This window comes from Chaetodon auriga, chromosome 16 (genome assembly GCF_051107435.1).
Source record: "Chaetodon auriga isolate fChaAug3 chromosome 16, fChaAug3.hap1, whole genome shotgun sequence".
NCBI lineage: Eukaryota > Metazoa > Chordata > Actinopteri > Chaetodontiformes > Chaetodontidae > Chaetodon > Chaetodon auriga.
The window spans coordinates 9826602-9847640 of NC_135089.1; the positions used below are offsets into that span (position 1 = coordinate 9826602).

Below are 21039 nucleotides of genomic sequence, written 5' to 3' on the forward strand. Positions count from 1 at the left end.
GTCGTTTGGAAATTATGCGTATATGTGCGACAGGACAGACAGGACAACATTCAAAAACACAGACTGATAATGACGCCATCAAATACATAACAATAAATCAAAATAGAATTATTAATATAGATAGGTTGACTATGACATGAATTTCTTACTGAATAGCCCCAAGAATATCTCTAATAACAATAACAATGATAATAATAATAATCAGTACAAGCATAAAACATGTGGAGTTGTAGTATCTAAATATGCTTTTAAAAAAAAATCTGGATAATTTCCTTGCTTGTTTCTGATTGCATCTTCTGGCAATTTGGCAATTATAATGTCAAGCTGAAGTCCCAAACCTTCCCAAATGAATGAAACAAACAAATAAAAATAATAATATTAATCACTATTTTACTTTTAATTTGAACTTGTTCATAAATGTTTTAAACTATTGCACTCTATGTTTAGTTTTTGTATCGATATGTCTATATATCTGCATGTATATTTTTTTCTCCATTGTTTTTGATCGGCAATCATATCTTTACTGACACTGGTTTGACTAATGAACGTAGCGTTGCAGTTCATCCCTATGACCACATGGGGCACTAAAACCTCGTGATTTTAAAGGTCCACAGGTCAACTGTCGACTTCAAAGAGCTTCAAAACAGACACAAAACCATACTGACACGCCCAAAGAAACTTCCAAATAATATTATATATTTTTTTTTTTCTACATTTATCATTATTGATAATGTTGTCATTTTCTTCTTCTTCTTCTTCTTCTTCTTCTTCTTCTTCTTCTTCTTCTTCTTATCATTATTATTATTACTACTAAATGTATTTATTTACCATGTTCTTTTGAGCCCCTATGCAAGGTTTGCCAGAGATGAGGTGCTTAACTGATTGCACTTCATCAGATGCAGACCATGACTTTGTACCAATTGCAAATAAGGCACAGCTGTGCTGAGAGAGAGAGAGAGAGAGAGAGAGAGAGAGAGAGAGAGAGAGAGAGAGAGCGAGAGCCTGTGTGAGAAAGAGAGGAAGTGTCAGCGATGTGTTTTGACAATTAGTCAAAAATAGACTGCTATAATGTCAGCGATAACCCTCTGCTCTGCAGGCCACTACACAATGCACTGTGTGCTGTAAACAGAGAAACATCACCAACCATGGCCTACGGCATGAGCTTCAGTGTTAACATTTCTCAAGAGGACTCTGACTATGAGTAAGTCTTTATTTACAACATTCACTTTGAAAGCTGCGAGTGTTGGAAGAGAGCATTTTCAGTGTGTTCATGAGTGCAGCTTTCAGCGATTGAAGCGTAACTGCAGCACGGACGGGGAATCATTCAAACTTTAAAGTATCTGAGTTGCAGCAGCAGGAAAAGTGTTGTGTAAATTGAAAAATCTCACTGTGGTAATGGTAATACCATCAGAAAATGATACAACATGTTTTAGGTACAGTACATGTACTGTACCGAGGGTTCCTCTGACGGCTGCTCTCCTTCAGGAACCTGGGTGAAGGTGAACCAGGTCAGGACTCCTTCCAGCTTGTTGGCAAGTCAGTAGCCAGCACCCACGGGTGTCCTGAAACCCTTCAAATGGACGTTTTTAGGGAATACACAGGTACAGATACCTGATTACTGCAACTGCAGTTTCAATTGTAATATCTACAGATGGAAAAGCTTGTTCAAATAACATTTGTTGCCGATTAGACGATGTGATTGATGGCTGCACGAGAGATGAGAGACTTGATGACGAGCAGATAAACTCTCTGCAGAGGTACCGCCGGTCAGCTGCAACCCTAAAGGTCCTCTCCTCAATGCCCAGTCGCACAGCAGGTGAGACGAAAGCTTTCTCTGCTGTCTGTCTGTTCATTCAGGGTCCATTTCTACATGTGAACTGTCAGATTTACTGTTTGTATACAGGTACAAGTAGTGATGCAGTAATGTCCTGGCGTGCCAGACACTCGTCTCGGCTACACCGACACCAGGCCTCCTCCCATGACTCTTCTCACCCCTCCAGACCACTTCAGGATGACTCTGTCCAGGCAGACGCAGAGGAAAACATTACTGAAGGTGGGTGGAAAATGCTGAGCCACTAATTGCTCCAAACATTGTGGCTGATAGTCAACAGACCAGGTGCTGCAGATAATTTGCTCATTTCAAAATTCTGGTTAACAGAGAACAAGAGGGAGCAGTTGGTGTCCAACCTCCGAGGCCTCTCAGTGAGTGAGGGCATGCGCAAGCTGCGAGCCATGCCGTTGAGCCTGGCAGAGAAGATGGAGCTCAGGTACACGTGGCACTGTAAACCTTCAGTGGCCTGCAAAATAACGCCACTGTCACTGCGGTAACTCCGTCACCTGTCTTTTTATCAGGCGACTTGCTTTCAGTGACGTAGCTGAAAGTTCACTCATCAGCAGAAATATCCCATGCTACAGCCGTCTGAGCATGCATATTTCCAGGGTGAGTCCAAACACTGTGCTACCCGATGAACCTTTTTTGTTTGCGTGTCAGTCACACACTCATGCTCCCCCCTCTTCCCAGACTTGGCGTCACTGCCTGTTCAGCTGCCTCCTCCTCCTCAGCTCCCTCCAGTTGTGGCATTCACCCATGAAGAGACTGAGCGGACGTTTCGGAACCGGAGTGCTCTCCTACTTCCTGTTTCTCCGGACCCTCCTGTTCTTCAACCTCCTCCTCTTCGTCATCAACGGAGCCTTTCTGGTCTTCCCTCAAGCTGTCAACCCTCCTCTTTATCACTCTCAACCTAACACTTTCACTGGCCTTGAGCTCCTCACAGGCACAGTAAGATGTTTCGTACATCACGAGCAGCATAAACATGATTATGTCTCTCTTGGATCACGTCTCCATCTGTCCTCCCTGGCAGGGTTACCTCTCTCAGAGTGTGATGTTTTACGGCTACTACACCAACACCCTCATCAAAACTTGTCGAGCTGCTGACTCGAGCCACAGCTCCACCGCTGAGTCATCTGATCTGCCCGTCTGTGACACTCACAAGCCCCACATAATGCCATACAGCATACCTGCAGCCTATTTCTTCACCATCGCCATCGCCTTCTTCACCATCTGCATCATCCTGGTGTACAGGTTGGACAATGAGTGAACTACGTCTGCGACTCTGCGTTCATTTTCTTTTAGCTCATCTGTGGCGTGTATCTTCTTTCATGCTATTTCTCCTCCTGCAGCATGTCCAAGTCCTTTGGGAGAAGCTTTCGTGTCCTCAAGTCAAACGGGAATCTGGCTGTGAAAGTTTTCTGCTCCTGGGACTTTAAAGTCAGCAAGAAGACGTCCGTCAGACTTCAATCTGAGAAAATCAGCACTCAGCTCAAAGTAACACAATCATTTGAATGTCATAGACTTGGTGTGAAACTCATTCTCGACATAAATACAGCCAAGTAGATGATTCTACATTTTGTTTTCAAATGGGAACATCAGTGTGAACCGTTTAAGACAAACAACAAACACTGCATGTAAAGCAGGTGTTGAGTCACTCTGTCACACTGTCGTGGTTTTTGCATCACTGGTTTACACTCAGGAAGCTTAATGTTGCATGTGGCATTTTTTTAATTTTGAGTTACTTCCATTTATCAGCGTCTCACCGTTTGTCATTACCCTCAAACATAGGATGTGTCTTTGCAGAATAACCAGAACTTTGAAAATGAAGATTTTAAATTAGAAATAAAGAAATGTTACAAAACTGACAGCAGCTATGAGCTCGCAACAGCCGCATCATAACTACTAAATAACACAGGAGAGAGTTAATCAAGTCAAACAAAAGTTCAGTTACTAACACAGAATTATTTAGAAAAACATCATAAACTCTTCACAGCCTCTAACGCCATTGACTGGAATGGGACACAACCAGTTTGCCATGTTGATATGTTGATTGGCAGTGATGTCAACCAAGCGGTTCGTTTGCAAGCCTCATTTAAATAGTGGGCGAGATGCCAGCAGATGTTTCGACTGATGGGGTTAAAATAGAGACACATAAAGGTCATTTCCTTCCAAAGGAAGGATTTTTAAATATCTCTTCTGAATACAGTGAATGGCAGCTGACAGACACAAGTGTGTGATCACAGTTTCACCACATTGTAAAGATCATTTAAACGTAGCCGGCTCACACTATGAGCACTGTTTTTCCAACAGGAGCTGCTGTCTGAGATGATCAGCGGAGAGGATAAAAAGAGCTGCATGCAGCGACTCTGCCGCCTCATGGTGCATCTGATGACGTGGACCATGTGTCTGGCCAGCATCTGCTTGAGTGCCATGGCAGTCCACCACCTGTCAGAGGTGAGAGGAAGCTGCATCGACTGCTGTGCAGCCACACATGACAGATTTCATGCAAGTCTGAGCAGCAGTGTGCACTGTGATGCATTTTCTCAAGACTGCTGCAAAAGTAGCTGTCACCAAAAAACACCTTCTCACCACCGTTTATCTACTTCTGCTTTGTTGTTCCTGCCAGATGCTTTACACTCTTTTGTTTCTATGCTGGTGTTTTTCAAAACTACATTGTGTGAGAATCAATATTTTTCTGCTCTGACCCTCTTGGAGAAATCCTGACATGCAAATATCAGACATGGTAACAATACTGAAGAAACTGTAATAGTTTTTTCTGAGAATTCACTCATATGACATTATCAAAAACATGAACTGCAGTTTTCTTTTAATGCATGTTTCGTGTGATTTGTACAAATGCAATATGCAAGTTAAACCTTACCCACCAGCTGCCAGAGACACAACAGAGTCTCCTGCTGTATTGATGTTAAGAGTAAGATCGGCCTTCTCCACGGCAGACATTTTTACTCCTCGTAGCAGGAAAAGCAAAGGGAACTAAAAGCATTTATGATGTCATATTCAAGCAATTATTGCGATGCGATGCAGCCGTCAAACTGTGGTGAAAGAGGCCCTCACTGTCATTCGTCCATTCCTTCACAGGTTGCCATGAAGCAGAGTCCTTTCAAAGAAACTGAGCTGCTGCTCATGTCTGCAGTGGTGTCGGGCATTAACCTGCTGCTCCCTGCCCTCTTCAACCTGTGTGCTTGGATAGAGAATCACGACTCACCCAGCGTTCGAGTCTATGTCTCCATCTTCAGGTGAGAAGAACTGTGAAACCACGCTGATCTCTAAACAGAGCTAATGCACATACAACTGCAGCATGCACAGCTAGACTAGCGACAGCAGAGGGCAAACTAATCCCACTCTTTACTGAGAAATGTCACTTATGTATCTCAAATACTGAGAACATTCATTTTAGTGTATGATCTATATACATGTTTTCTGCAATTATTTCATTTGCAGGGAAGAGTTTCCCATTTTCTTTGTTTGCATTGAAGTTTTTTGAAGTCTGAACAACTGTGGGAAATAGGCAACAGATAAATAACTATAGATTAAAAAATAATAAGGAGCACATAAAAAGTTGGAAAACCAGTTTAGTCTCTTACATTTCATTTGCTCTGTCTGTTAAGTCTGGAGCTTTCATGGCCTTTTAATAAATTTGGAAGCTATAATTCATCATAACAGCTGAAAATTCACATTTTGATATATTTGGCTGTTGAGATCTGTCACGATTTCTGAACCAAAACCATCGACCCCAGACCTTCCAAAACTTCCACTTCAGGTTACTCTTCATAAGTTTAATTCTATGAAGTTTGTTTCCTTTATACACCAACCAAAATTACATATACAAATACTCTTGAACAACACCTCCACTGAAAAACCTTCAGATCACATCTCTCTCGTTGAACTGCTGGACACAAGACGTCTCCAGCTTGACTGAAAAGTCCATTCTCAGATGTCTCCAATGTGGCACTGGAGGGTTCAAGTTTCCACATCACACTTGTTCAAGTATTGAACCGCGTCTGCGTCCAAGCTGGTTGTGATGAAAACAGCCTTCAAGCATCGAACTCTGCACACACAGTGAGGGTCCAACATCCGAGTGATCCATCATCCACTACACTGTTGAGTGGAGGCCGATTCTTGTGGCAATGACAGATCTTCCCCCTCTTTCTCTGAAATGTGACTTTTTGCTATCATTGTGGCCGTCAAACAGACAATCTGATTATTGCTTTCTCAGAAACCTGCTGCTGAAGGTCAGTGTTGTTGGAATGCTGTGTTTCCGCTGGCTGGGCAGAATTGCTGTGGAGCCAGAAAGTCGGGGTTTACAGGTTACAAGCATCTTCATTGAAATTGTCATAATTATAGTTTGCGGCACACTAAAAAATTATGCAATGTTTCGTTCTTGGTAAATTGCCCCGTAGACACAATGGAAGCGTAATCAACTTGTGGATTCTTTACATTTGTGTTTTTATTGTTGACAGTGCTGGGAGAGCTTTGTGGGGCAAGAGCTGTATCGCTTGCTCGTGATGGACTTTGTCTTCACAGTGCTTTACACGTTTCTGGGAGAGTTCCTGTGGAGGCAAGTTGGCGCTCCATCCATGAATCATGTAGCTTTGATTCTGTTGTGTGCCATTTGTGAAACCATACAGCATCTTCCCTCTAGGGTCTTTTCCAAGCAAGTGCTGAAAAGGGACAGGAAGCCAGTGTTTGACATTGCTCGTAATGTGCTGGAGCTCATATATGGACAAACTCTTACTTGGTAATGTCACAACATTGCACCACATCCTTGAAACCCTTCTTATATTGAACAAAAAAAGGGGAATTAAATGTCAATGAAGGTCTTTGTTCTTCTTCTCAGGCTCGGGGTGCTGTTTGCTCCTCTGCTTCCTGCAGTCCAGCTCATAAAACTGTTTGTGCTATTCTACATGAAGAAGGTTGGTACAGCATGTGTTGTTTCAACATCATGCAGTGTGTCTACTCTGATTTGCACGACAAACTTCACATTCTTCCTCTGGTTTCTTCCCAGAACAGCTTATTGCTCAACTGCCAGGCCTCCAGAAAGCCCTGGAGGGCCAGCCAGATGACAACACTCTTCGTCTTTCTTTTGTGCTTCCCCTCATTTCTCGGTGCTGCTGTGTCTGTCACTTATACAATCTGGACGTGAGTGCAGCAGAAAATGTTCACTCTCAGTGACAGTGATGCTCTCAAGCAGTTTTCATCCCAAAAGGCATATGTGAATTCCACAACCTTGACAGCATAGCTTTATAAAAATCAAGTTTCGAACACTGTTATTTTCCAAGAACATTTACTGTGCTATACTAGATTTAAAATATAACAATGATGTTGAGGTTAGAGTCACATTTTGGTTTCAGTTTGAGGGCACTGGCATCCATACTGAGTGAGGAGTGTAGAGGTTGTAGCCTCATGTATCATTCCGGTGCTGTGATATTCAGTAATGTGTGTTAATCCACAGCTGAAAGTAGTCCCCAAATAAAGCAGAAGTAATTCCAGTTCAAATATTGCTTAAGACTACAGTGCCAAACTATATTGCTTCTCACTGTTAGATGAGAAGACTGATTCCACTCATGCCTGTATGGTAAATATGAAGCTACCACGAGCGGCTGGTTAGCTTAGCTTAGCACAAAAACTGGAAACATAGGGGAACAGCTAGCCTGACTTTGGACTGCAGCTTGAAAATGATCTCACTAATCAACACGTTCTGTCTCAATCCCCACAAAACTAAACTGTAAAAACAACAATTCTACCAGGTTTATGTGCCAGATTATTTCTTGGCCAGTTGGCTAGCCAGTAGTCTGACACATGACTGCCTCTTTTGTGCAGATTAAACAAATAACAACTTAATGGCTATCAGATTTATAGGTGCTGGCAGTCTGATTTTGACACTTCCTGTATGTCTTCAGGAGAAATAAATGGGCTTGGGGCTTAGTGCCATAGACTAGACAGGGAAGTGAAAAAGTACTGTGAGATGAGCTCATAGCTAACCTCAATCATGTCTGTCACCTTTAAACCCAGTGTGCTTGGAATAGCTGAAAAGGTGTTACTGTTCATATACTCGCAGACTACGCTGTCTGTCGTCCACAGGATTAAACCCTCGTCAGGGTGCGGCCCTTTTAGGAATCTCACCACAATGTTTCAGTCAGGGCAGCTGTGGGCCCGGGAGCTGGAGAACGCCCACCCGATCCTGTCTTGGCTCAGCTGGGCCTACAACTCTCTGGTGGAGAAGCCATTGTTCTTATTCCTCGCCACTGGAGTCCTTTTGTAAGTGGCAACACAATGACAGACAGGAACTGTTCGTACAATCATTTGTCTGAGATGTCGAAGATTTTTGTCCTTTTATATTGCGGTGGTAATGCTGTTAACACAGTTACTTGAAATATTTGTGAGTTTCTCCACCTGAATCCTGTTTATTTCTGATTCTTTCTGTTTTTTTCAGAGTGGTGATCTACTGTCACACTCAGGTTGTTGATGGCCAAAGGAGAATCATCAGTCAGTTGGAAAAGCAAATTGAAAATGTAGGCAGAAGTAAACATTTTTCTAAACAAGACTGCAGCAATGCTAGTGGTTCTGCGAGGACGCTAAATCCTAACATGCTCACAGTGACACACCTCCCACAAAGCGGTTCCACTAGCATGGCTACAACTAAATGACACATGTGGTGTTGTTATTGGCCTTTATGTATCTTGTATATTTTTTCTCTTTTGTACAGGAGGGCAAAGACAAAAAATTCCTCATCACCAAACTACAAGCCATCTATGAGCAGAGTAACCTGGTTTCCCCTCTTAGATAAGGTGGGTAGTCTGAACACGGCATCTCCTCTTTGTTTGCTCACTGTTTAAATGACCGCAACTATAATCATGAAATGTGTTCGTGTGTCCTCCATGTAAGACGTGTTCCCCTTTCCTTCCATGTGGCTGTGGCTGAACAACATTCACAACAGCAAGATTGAGGCATCTTCTCTTTGATATTATCTCTGCTGTGCTGAGATGGTTATCAGCATCATCAGGAATGACAGCCGCGAGCTACGATGAGATCAAACGAAAAACCAGTAGCAGTAAACTGTTATTTTCAGATGTTTTGTGTAGTGTTTAGTGAGTCTTATTATTTATACACAGAGCTCATATCATATGTCAGGATGTATATTTTTTTACATGTGTGGTTATGTTGAAATTTATGAATAATGATCTTGAACGTGTATGAAAAGACAAAATAAATGTATTTGAGTACGTCTGCTGTATTATTTGAACCCTCTGGATGTGCTTTTGGCAAATTTGACAAATACCAACTGTGTCCTTATCTGTAAACCCTTGTTTCCGATGTGTGAATGGCCCAAACTCTGCAGCTGTTCCTCCATGCCATTCATCTAATTTATCTGATCTGATTTTATGTTTCCTGTCAAAAATGAGCTGCAACAGCATCTAACTGTGCAAAATCTATGTCACACCATTTACTGTATGTTAACTTCATCCAGCAGAATGGGAAATAACTAATAATAACAAATATTATGCGTATTATGTCAACTGGTGAATTGCTCTATGTATGTTTTTGCAAATTCCTAAAAAGCATAAACATGCAACCTCAGAAGTGTTGTATATTCTGTTCACTTCATTGGAGACCCATATAAGAAATGTAGACAAAAGCATAAAATTAAGGAACAAAAACTAAACATTTTACTCGTCTGACCACCTAAAACATCCAGCTGAAAACTTGCTGGACTTGTGGCTGCACACCGCCAGGAAACGTCACACATCACAAGGCTTGTTATTAAGGCTGCATCCCCATTACCCAGTGCTCAATAATGTCAGCAATTCCCTGATGGCAAATGACCTTGACCTTAAAATGTGCTCTTTTGCTGCTGTACAAGTTGGGTAACTTTCTGAGCAGGCGTTCAAACTCGTGTACGAAACTTCAAAATAAAACCTGCAGTAGGAGGAGATTTTGTTTGCTAGTCTATATGAGCCTGCTCCACAGCAGGTTAGTCTGTATTTTGAGTTGGCCTGCTCGGATAACGACTTGACAAGCATCTCAGTAATGAGCTCTGGTGAGTAAGAGCTTTCTTTGATTTCATGCCTCATCTGCTAAGATAATCTGATCATGCTCCTGATTTGACATATTTCCACTTGTGACTCCCAAATCATCTTCTCTCCAGATAACATGGAAGTGAAGACAGCATCTAAAAAAAGAGCGTACATCAGTCTTCCACGGAAATACATGGCTGCTTTTGCTGAACATTATGAACTGGTAAACCATTTCTCTCATTCCTCTATATTCACAGGGAGAATAGCTTAATTTGAATCTTTCTGAGCAAAGCTACAATATGCCATGAAGCTCATGATTTTCTCTCATTTAACAGGACCATGGACTGATTATAAGGGAGCTGAATCCCTATATAAATGAAGGATATCTACGAGCTTACTTTAGAGATTGGGGCACCGTCACGGCATGTAAGGTAAAGACTGAAAAAAGACTTCCTTTATTAGTGCCTTTTGTTTAATATGTTCAATTATATGGCAGATTTTGTCACCCTGTTAACAAATTCCCTTTATCTGTTGAATTGGATCCCAGATTAAGAAGAGCACGAACATGGCGAAAAACAAGGCAATGGCCTATGTGAGGTTTTCTACAGGCGATGAAGCAGACAGAGCAGACTGGGCTGGTCCTCATGATATTGGAGGCGATGTGGTAGTGAAGCGAGTTGTTAGCCCAAAGGTGAGTCCACGTCAGCTGGTTATATGCCTGTTCTCGTAATGGCCATAATAATAGAAACCTGTAACTTTTAGGAGCAGTGTTTGATTTTCAAAATGTGCATTTGCTGTTTGTGTCATGATCCGCTGACTGCAAATATCTGGCTTTCAGTTGGAGGAAGACTCAGAGGAGGAGGAGGTCAGTGCAATCGCTGCTAAGCCTCCCCCGCGGCGTTCTATGGGTTTGGGTTACATACTGGAAGATGCTCAGTGGTTAGATGATGGGGAAGAATAAGCAAATGCTGTGTAATGTCTTTGAGTTTAACATCAAAGATTTATATGTACATTAGAGATTGTAAACTAAAGTTTCTCATAAAAATGGGCTGCAGGGTGAAAATATTCTTTAACCCTCAAGACTAAAAACACAAGAATCTTCTTGAGTGTCTAATAAAGTTGTATTTTATTCTATGTGTGGTTTATTTACAGAAACAGTTTGACTTGTATAAGCATTGCTTGTGGTTGTGGATTTTTGCTTTTTACATACATATACATACATGTCTATTTTTCCACCTGCTACATGAGTATGTTATATGCATATGTATGCATACTTTTTACCTATTTTTGTTTCGTTTTGTTGTCCTTGTTTTCAGCTGTATGCCTGTTTTTATCTTCCTTTCTGTGTGTCAGCACAGTGAATGCAACTGAAAGCTGGTGTCAGATTCTTTGTACATATGTGTGCACGGTTGGCCAATAAAGCTGATTATAATGAGTGTTAAAATATAGATTAGATGTTTGCTCTCTTTGCGTAGTCACTGTTGATGAATGCAACACGATGGGAACACTGGGAAGGGACATGGTGTTTTACCAGAGCAAGGGAGAGACTGCATGATAAATCAACTAAATGTAGTGGATCTTATACATAGTGTGAGAGGATGATGTTAGCCAGGCTGACATCGACATGGACAACCCATCCAACCCCCTGCATGTGACATTAGGGGGTTTAAGCACAAAAATCTAATCAACTATTTTAATTTTCAAATTAAGACCACAATCTTTGCTGTTTAATTTTCGTTTACCCTCTACGGAGCGTGTGACGTACCAATGACGTCAGACACCAATGACCAATCCCTACGCAGAGCGCCAAGTTTCTCACACAGCGTCAAAAACATGGCGGAGAAAGACGAGGAAATTGGTTTCAAAAAGGTAGGAGCAAGAATATCACTCCCGTGACTTTCATTGTATATACTTGCTCGGTTCCCCTGTGAGTACATTAAAACCTCTGCTTCGTCGAAGAGCATTTCTTTAATTTTATTGAGTATTCACGCTAACAGAGCACATAAATGGTTCCTGATTTGTATGTCAGGCTATTAAACTTGACACTTTACTCAGATATTATTCGGTGAATTGACAATATATGTACGCCGAATTGGAGAGTGATTCAAAGAAAGTGTTCCTTAGTCATTATTCAGGGATAACATCTGTTACTTTCGCCGATATACTCGAACACATTAAATCAACGGTTTTCCAAAGGCAGTTTGGTATTAGGAAGCCACATAGGAGAACGCATAAACAGGTTGCGGGATAAAAGTTGTGATATGTCATCTGGAAAACCAAGAGACGTCTTTTGAGGTCTGTCACGTCCACTGTTCAGTTACAATGTCTACTCTCCGTATTTACAGGACACAGTAAGTAAACTCTTGTCAAGTTTCTTCAAGGAGGACAAAACCAGACGTGAGTTGGATAAATACCGTCTTGATTTAAGCGACGTCCCCGAAAACTTTTTGTGTTTTGTTAGTGATTCAGTGGCTCAACAAAGCTCTCTCTGTTACAGTAAGCGGTGATGCTGTGCTGCTCATGACAGAGATGCTCAAAGTGTTTGTCCAAGGTAAGGAGCTCTGTGTGCTACCGCTGTGCTCGGATTACCTGATGATGAAAGTCTCACTCTGTTGTCTGATTTTTCCAGAGGCTGCTGTGAGATCACAGAAACAAGCTGAATCTGAGGACTGTGACCAGGTAGACATCGAGCACTTTGAAAAGATCCTACCTCAGCTGGTGCGTAGCTCAATAAAATTGGGGTTTTAATGCTTTATTCAAGAGCCATACATTATAATCATGTAGTGCAAAGGCTGCTCCAGTGTCTTGTGTAATCTATATAATCTATCTAATGTAATGTAAGACTAGCAAGGCATTTCAGGAGACTGTACCCTTCTTGTTTGCCTCCTGAATTCTGAGTTGCTTCTGTGAACTCTGGATCCTTCAGATTATTTGGTTAACAATCAAAACAATCAATCAAACAATCTGATTTTTAAGATGCTTCTCAGCTGATTTAAAAACAAGATTGAACAACTTTTGTGTATAAAATGCTTTTTGGACAAAAAGGGTAAATTGGGTGAGTCTCACCTTTACATTAGTAAAGCACAAACGGTTTGCTTTCCAACCTTAATCTCACAGTCTTCCATGTCTTTTCTAATGCAGCTGCTGGACTTCTAGCACTGTGATGCCACAAGATGGAGCCAGAGTGCTGCCTGTGCACTCCTCCTTCAATCCCACAACTTCAGCGCCTCCACCCACAAGTTCAGTTTTACTGATGTTTATATTTTCTGTATAACTGCAATTTCATTATCACTTAAACGTGAGATTACATTAAGATTCTCATTCTGTATTTATTGGAGTTGTTTGATTTTAAGTGGAAAGCAGCAGTGCTGTCTGCACGCCCCCTCGCCACCACCAATAAGGCCCACCTGTGCTCTTCTGTGCAACAACAGGTGCTTCCAGCATGCTCCATGGCGCCCTTCATCAAAGCCTCCTGGAGCAGTTGGAAGCAATTAGAGTAATAAGGGGAGCAGCCAGTCCCTTAGATGATGACAAGTGCCAGGAAAAAAGGAGTACCCCCTCCGGCCACTTTGAAGTTCCCTTTTGCTGTCCTGCGATGTTTAGTTAGAGGTGGGGGGAAGGGCAAAGGGGACCTCTGGCACAGGGGGAAAGTTGAATGGGAGTGTGCGTGCACGAACGTGTGCATGTGTTAGCCAAACACGGCCAGAGACCACACGCATAGATATTCTGTTTGAAAGGAAACATAACAAAACACATTGGAACATGGTCCAAGAAGAGCAGGGTGTAATTCTGAAGGTAAATAAACAAAAGAGGCAGTAGTAGAGGTGCTTTCTCTCCTTTCATCACAGCAGAGGGGGAAGTTGGGCCTGCGAGGGAGAGTAATGTGGGGTTTTCTAACCCAAGAGCCTCTGATGGTTTTCCACCGGTGGTGTGTTTGACCAACGTTTCTTTGCTGTGAGTCAGCATAGCTGTACAACACATCACACTATTTATTTGTGTGGCTCTTGGGTGACTCACTACGCTTACAAATGCTGCTCACATACAGCTGGAAGCAACTTCGGCTCAAGTCCAGGCTCAGATAGATGTTCAAGGACGCAGCACCTGGAATTTGACCCAGCACCTTTTTAGTAGGACCCAGACTGGATTTGTGTTTCCCCGGAGTAACGTCCACAGCAGGCCCTCAGGAGGAGTGTGTTTGCTCGAGTGATGTCCAGTTTAATGATGCCAAGAGGACCGTTAGCGCACGCACAGAAAACGTTTTGTGAGGTAAATAATTTGTTGGGTTAATTCCTGGCATTCATAGCAACAAGTCCTGCCCCTTAGTTTTTAGGAGTACAGTATTCCACAACCTGCTCACTCAGACCAAATGCTGCAGGCAGACGTGAAGGTTTTATTAGCATATGAAATGATCTAGCTTAAACAAAAATTTAAATCTAACTCATCGTCACAGTAAGATATCAATTTGTAAAAGGTGCACGTTTGGATGTAGTCGTATGATGTCTCTGGAGGTTTACTAAAGATGAAGTGGATCTTCTCCAACTGTCAGTCCTTGCAGATGAAATAAAAACTATTATTCTGTTGGATATCTCTTTTTTCCTTTTCCACAATATGAGCTGTTGGAAGGTCTCTGTACTGGCAAAGTAGTGCACTACCGTACAACTTTTCTCCTTATACATCTTAGTGGAACAAATTACATCTGAAGGCAGCATTATTAAACATACGAAAGCAGTTAGGACAAGAATGGGGAGGGGCGTTGAAGAGAGTAATGAGTTAAAGCTTTTCTTGATCATACATTAAAGGCAGGGAGTGTCGACAGCCAGTCCAGACGCTTTGGAGAAGCTCCGGAGTGAGAGGCTTTTCCCAGGAGACAGAGACTGATCTGTCTCCAGGCTTCTGGCTGGTCTTTGGACAGCGCTACACATGGGATAAGAACCTCATCACTGCTTGAAGATATCTGCCTGATTGTAGCCATCAGTGTCGACACTAATTTCATAGAAGCACCAGGAATGGGGTTCTTTTGTACATTGAGTTCTTTTATCATTGGGATTGGGCTTTGGACAACTTGCATCAGCGGTTATAATTTCAAAATAAATGACACCACCGTGATAAAATACAGCTAAAGGATGTCTACTCATATATGGGAATGTTTTACACATACAAATAGAAGGCTGTAAGTCTGTACAAGTCTGATAAGGCTGGAGTAGTAAACGTGGTTTGGGGTGGAGTCGTCTGTGTCTGACTCCAGAGTCTCTGTGAGGGTTTGTTAGGATTATGTCAGATTTCACTCCTTAATTCCCTACTCACTTGTCTATGGTTGTCAGAATGACACCGATTCTCCCATTTCTCCAACTTTCTGTCATCTCAAGGCTCCTTTCTTCTCAGGCCCAAGCTAGGGTCCCATCTATGACAAGTGATCATAATACACCCATTTCCCTGACTGCTGGCCTGTCTGAGAGGGCTGTAACAACGTCCAAGCAGGCAAAATCAGAAGTGTATGAGCTACATCAAAGTTTGCAGGCTTATAGGGCACATAAAACATCCACTTTTATCATGAGTGTGTACATAAAAACATTTACTGTGCCATATACATCATTTTCATTAGTAACGCTGCAAGTCTTGGCTCTTTTTAACTGACAGACTATGTTCTTTTTGGAACCTGGGTGAAACACTGAGTTGAGAGTATGAAGTCTGGAAAAGTCAAATAAGGTCTACTGTGATGCAGGCACTTGAAGAACTCTCGCATAGACGGTAGATAACAGAAGATATTAATCCACAAAGAAGCTCATCTACCGTAAGCTGAATTACATTTTTTATCAGTTCAATGACACGACTGTGAGTATTTATATAATAGATATGTGATGGCATGCATCTGTTCTTGGATGTTTGTGGGCACGTATGCACTTGCATGCATGTTGTGCTTGATCTGGGGCTGTGACGCATTAGTGATCAGGAGACAAGAGGCCCTTGTGGCCCCCTCATGGGCATGGAGCTGTCTAAGCATAGAGGAATGCTGCAGGGGACACAGGGCGAGTGCATTCCTCTTAGATGCTCCACACACAACTCTCACACACCCATACAGCACTGTCAAAAATACAAAAACACAACACAATTGCAGGCATTGTTGTGCATGCGCATTTTTACAGAAAGGTTGTGCATATGTGTGCAGAGAATGCAAATATAGAGGCAGCACCCCTTTTGATTGTATATGCTGCTGTGACATGCAGGTTTCCTGGAGGCCCCAGGCCTCTCGGAGGGGCCTGGGGTCCGCGGGCTAAGCTTTGTTAAGGAGCCACGGGGCCCACGCCGGGGATGATTAGAACATACCTGGCAGTTTGAGCCACTTGGGCGCTCTGCTGGGATCACTCCTAACTGGTTGTGGCGCTTGGCTGTTAGTCTGAGGCTGAAGATGGTCTGCTGCTGTGCTCTGTGTATCGGTCGGGGCTTTGGTAGCCACAGGGGGCGGAAAGGATTCTTCCGGAACCAGTGAGGTGGATGATAAGGTCAAAGACCTTGGCATGCAGCTGAAGAGGGAAAAGGGAGCAAGAGAGATGTACAATTAGGCCCGCAGCTGGGTTATTTCTGGAGCCCTGTACTACCACCTTAACTGCATTACCCTCCTCTTCCACCCCAAGACCCCTCTACTCTCTGTCTCCACCTCCCTCCTCTGTGTGGTGGCCTACATGGTCAGAGCATAGGCAATAACAACAGAGTAATCCCCTTACATAACACTGCAGAAACTCAACGAAACAAGACCATTCAATTAATTTTCGGAGCGTCTAAAAATAAAGAAGCAGTTCGGTCGGGGTGACGTCAAAAGGAGCGTGCGTGGGGGGAGGTGGACTCGTACCCCAAATGAGCCGACCGGAGCGGAGGTCAGCAGAGCGCTCTATTTTTAGGTCCCATCAAAAGCAATGATATAAAAATAGTCCAGAACTGACCCTCACAAGATCCGTCAGTCACGCTTAGAGAAGCTGTGAACCTGAAGGTCACACACTCGGTATGATGAAAGGGCTGATGTTTGATGATATTTAAAAAGGAGCAAGTAATGACCAAAATCTCTTTAGCTGGTGGCAGGTGGCACAGTGTGAAACTGGCCTTTGTTAGACTTGTTAAAGGACTTCATCAGCAGACATGTGAAGCCCTTGGCGACGGGCTAATATTCGCTGCAATAACACCAGACATACTGTGTGGACAAAAGTGGTGAATAGGGCAAACTGCTGCCTGACTTTGATGTCAGATTTCAGCGATGATGGAGATCAGGCTGATACTAGTGACAGTGTGTGTCGATAAAACAAAAATCTTTAAGCCTGGAGGAAGCCCGTGTGAATAAGAGTTAAGGGTACTTTTTGTATTGGGTCAAACAAGTCTGTCTAAAGTTCCCTCCACACGTCCAGAGGCCAGCATGTTGACTGTCCTCACAGTGGTCGGGGGCACCGGAACTCTAAATTAGCCCATGTGAGTCAACAGGACAGCTTTCATGTAGACAAGGGCTCATGTCAGATTGCAGGAGAGGTCAGGATGTAAGGGTCAGAGGTCAGGATGCCGTGTTGGTCTTTGTCTTTAACAGCTTCCTGTCTGCAATGTTGTGCAAACCTGGACGGTAATCCCTTGTGATGCAGGTTCAAAGCAAAGGGATTGCCTCACTCTCTGGTGCAGGTATGAGACTCATCACTCCACTTGTACTTGGTCACACAGCAACCATTGATCTTTACTGGGGCAGCGCTGAGTTGAATGAGTGCTGGATCAAGGCTCTGTGTGCACTTACCCACAGTGAAACATGATTTATTTTTAGCCACGGCAAAGGCATGGCTCTGTGGATGGCAATGCTCGTCTGTAGGCCTGTCAGTGGGTAGATCAGTCCACCGCTTTGATCCAGATCTCACCAACTCACGGATGAAAACTTCGTACAGGCATTTATGGTCCCCAGATGATACATTCTTCTGACGTAGCCGATTCCCTGACTTTTACTTTAATGCCGCCATTGTTGTGGTTTTGAGTGTGGTTGAGAAATTTGGTACAAACTTTCACATCAGGATGAACATTTCAAAAACTTAATCAGTTGCCATCACTAGGTCAAAATTGTAATTTGTCCAATACTTTGGTTTATGACTAAATACTTGCAAAACGAATGACATTCCCATGTAGGTTGTGCAGAGTTTCCTAAACTGTGACAGTTGGCAACGCCTGCAAAGTTTGTGTTTGGTGCTAATTAGTAAATGTTAACATGCTAATGAAGTAATCGAAGAAGGTGAAAATGGTGAACAATATACCTGCAGGAGATCAGCGTGTTAATGTCGTCTTCGTGAGTATGTTGCCATGCTGGCATTAGCATCAAGCTAATAAAATAGTTTTTGTAATCGAGAACTATCATCTTGAAATATGTAAGATCTGTAGCAGCAAGACCTGTAAGATCTGATTCTTTAAGCTATCAAAGTCTGCTCTTAATGATTTGTTTGATCCCTGACATGAATGTTTCATTTAAAAATAAGTACAAGTTGCACCGTTGCTCCTGCTCACCCTCAGACTTTGAAGGTGCACCTGTTCCTGCACATATGCAGCCCTGTGGTGCTGGCGGGAAGGTGAAACTCTGTGGTCAATAGGAAACACAGCAGGGTGCTCCGCTGCAAGGTGTCTCTTTTTCTCTTTGAGAGCCAGACAAATGGAAGAGGCAACTGAGGCTCTTTTTGTTTCTCTGGCCTGAAAACAGGGCGACCAGGAGAGGTGATTTACCAGCCTGTCTTGACATCAGACTGGAAATAAAACAGAGCCGCTGGAAACACGCTGGCCTGAAGGAGCAAGAAGGGGACGGAGTAAATGCACAGTTTCACATCACACAACTGGAGCTCGGATGATGAATGGGTGCCGCTGTAGGGGGCAGGTGGCTTTGAAATACGTCAAAATCGCATGGTTTGATTTTTGAGAATTTCTAATGATCACATATGAATCCAAAAGAAGAGGGTGCCAACACAAGATGAGCTCTGATCCTTGAAGACAGATGCATTGCACCACTCTCTCCCATAAATGTCCTACCTTCATCTGACGTAAAGGAGAGGGCAAAACTTGTTTCCAGACATAAAATGTAAACCCTCTCCAAAAACAGCAAAAGAGCAGATCTACTCACAATGAGCTGTAATTTAGAAAGAAAATGCCTCTCCTGGAAAAACAACAATAAATTTGAAAGGGCTTCAAAGGGGCCGCTGGAGCTCTTACTTTTCTGTACATAAAACAAAGCACCGGTATGCTCTAAAACCGCTCAATCGCTCACCCTGCGATGAAACACAGTGAGACAGAGAGAGATGTAACAGGCAAAGAAAAGAGAGAGGCTCCTTTGAACCTGACTTACTGTGCAGAGGCTTTTATGGTGTCTGACCAAGGGACTGTTGGCTATAAACAATTAATCTCCCTTTCTCTTTTTCTCACTTTTTTCCCATCAACCCTCACTCTATCTAAAGGTTTTCAGTCAGTCTTAATATGGTGATATTATCCAACAGAAGAGCAGAGTGTTCCACAGAGCTCCATGTTTGTCAGCGTGCTGTAAATCAGTCTTTTTAGGGCACTAAATGACCCAGGGGTGTAGGTGCTTATAATTTGGTCTTAAGCATCAGAGTGACTCACAGAGCGGAAGCTGGGCCGTCTACTGCGACCAGATATCCCGGTGATGCTGTTAGATGCTGCATTGATACACTACATGGGCTGAGGAGCTTCAGGACGCACATCAATGGGAGGGCAATATCCTGCATCCTGATTCAAGAGGCAGAGCCGTGACATGTCTGAGCGCCCAGAGAGAAAAGGCCAGGTGTCCCCTGGTCCTCTTCCGTTTCCTCCCATCCAGCACTGATCCTGCTGACTAACAGCACCAGGGAGCTTTCACCCCTGGCACTGGAACCCAGATCACTCAGCTGTGGAGCTGCGTGGGAGTGAGGACTTAGTTGACTTACAGTTGCTGCCTGACAGGAGAACCAAGGGAAACACTTACAAAGAAGAAAACGAGCAATTTAAGGTGCCATTAACAGCAGGGTGTGAGGTGTCCCAGATTACTGATTATATCAACACTCTATCTATCTAACTATACAGTGTAATCCGCTGCCCCAGTCCCATCTGACACCTCAACATTAGATAAAAACCGAACTGAAATGCATAGAAGTAGAATAGGAGTGACAATTCTACCGAAATGTGCTTTTGATTAAGGTCTCTAAAGTGAGCTGCTGGTTTCGATTTTCTGGGCTGGATGAAGACTTTCCAAAAGAAAAAGCGTCCAACTGAGACATGGCTCAGAGTGATGATTTGAAATGTATCAACTACAAAAGAAACGAACCACTGAGCAAAAAAATCATCCATCATCTGTGGGACCCAAGTTTGTCAGAAACACTCGGGCTGCTGATGTACTGATTACTTTCTCAATTACTCGATTAAACATTTAGTTGCTGTCATTGCAGAAAAGCACACCACATGTTGACTCAACCGAGAGTGATGACCAAAAGCCTGAAGATACTCAGATATGAAGTAGACGAAAACCAGCAAGCCCTCACATTTGATGATAAATGTTGTTTAGTTATTAAAATTTAATGGACTAGTCTTTCCAGATTAATTGATCCATCAAAAAAATCTTGACTCAATATTACAACAAAACCACAATGTATAAAAACAAAGTTTCCTATTGATTACTGATGTTTAAAGTATGCAATGTCAAACTGCTATTGTGAGGAATTCAGTGCCAAATACAGGTGTTTCAGGCCCAATCACAGGTAGAGCCTCATCCCGCTGAGGTCATGAGAAAAGTTTACACACAGGCTATTCTGTGAATTGACATCCCAGGGTGTTGTGCTGCTGACCCAGGTAGAGAAAGCACAGGGAAAGGACAGGGCGTAACATGTGGTGTACTTTTGAGGTTATGAAACCGTGTATTTGCTGACGGCGGCCCTATCTCCTTCCTTCATCTCTCTTAGTTGAAGAAATATTGTCAGAATATGAAAGGGAAGGTCAGATGCTCAGCAACAATGTAAAAACACAGCCATCACAGCAATTTCATTCTTCACTGCATCTCAGATGCTGAGAGGGGAAGCAGAGCTTGTTCATCCACAGCTGAGTAAACTACTTAAGTCTATCTTATATGGCTACAGACAAGATTTCTGAAATGGAAAAACCTCAAAATGTGGTAATGATAGAGACAGA

At 42.9% G+C, this 21039-nt stretch overlaps 2 protein-coding genes across 2 annotated transcripts; both read left to right on the forward strand.

Moving 5' to 3' along the window:
* The first annotated feature begins 1145 nt into the window (after positions 1-1145).
* Positions 1146-8863, forward strand: LOC143334743 (transmembrane channel-like protein 6). Its single transcript, XM_076753690.1, has 19 exons — positions 1146-1201; positions 1486-1601; positions 1691-1816; positions 1904-2053; positions 2159-2267; positions 2353-2440; positions 2522-2779; positions 2862-3082; positions 3181-3325; positions 4142-4285; positions 4931-5088; positions 6069-6159; positions 6313-6590; positions 6690-6765; positions 6858-6991; positions 7934-8110; positions 8286-8364; positions 8559-8640; positions 8738-8863. Exons 1-18 carry the CDS (start codon positions 1146-1148, stop codon positions 8637-8639), a joined length of 2487 nt encoding a protein of 828 aa, XP_076609805.1. The 3' UTR covers position 8640; positions 8738-8863.
* A 2827-nt stretch (positions 8864-11690) lies between these two features.
* On the forward strand, positions 11691-14449 carry cenpx (centromere protein X). The gene is made up of 5 exons (XM_076752834.1): positions 11691-11736; positions 12213-12264; positions 12365-12418; positions 12497-12585; positions 13009-14449. Exons 1-5 carry the CDS (start codon positions 11701-11703, stop codon positions 13021-13023), a joined length of 246 nt encoding a protein of 81 aa, XP_076608949.1. The 5' UTR covers positions 11691-11700; the 3' UTR covers positions 13024-14449.
* The last annotated feature ends 6590 nt before the right edge of the window (positions 14450-21039 follow it).

Excerpts from the sequence above, each read along its gene's own strand:
- LOC143334743 (XM_076753690.1), top strand. The coding sequence starts at position 1,146 with ATGGCCTACGGCATGAGCTTCAGTGTTAACATTTCTCAAGAGGACTCT. Across the intron at positions 6,591-6,689 it reads TATGGACAAACTCTTACTTG|GCTCGGGGTGCTGTTTGCTC; the intron begins GTAATGTCACAA and ends TCTTCTTCTCAG. Across the intron at positions 6,992-7,933 it reads GTCACTTATACAATCTGGAC|GATTAAACCCTCGTCAGGGT; the intron begins GTGAGTGCAGCA and ends TGTCGTCCACAG.
- cenpx (XM_076752834.1), top strand. The coding sequence starts at position 11,701 with ATGGCGGAGAAAGACGAGGAAATTGGTTTCAAAAAG. Across the intron at positions 11,737-12,212 it reads AGGAAATTGGTTTCAAAAAG|GACACAGTAAGTAAACTCTT; the intron begins GTAGGAGCAAGA and ends CCGTATTTACAG. Across the intron at positions 12,419-12,496 it reads GCTCAAAGTGTTTGTCCAAG|AGGCTGCTGTGAGATCACAG; the intron begins GTAAGGAGCTCT and ends TGATTTTTCCAG.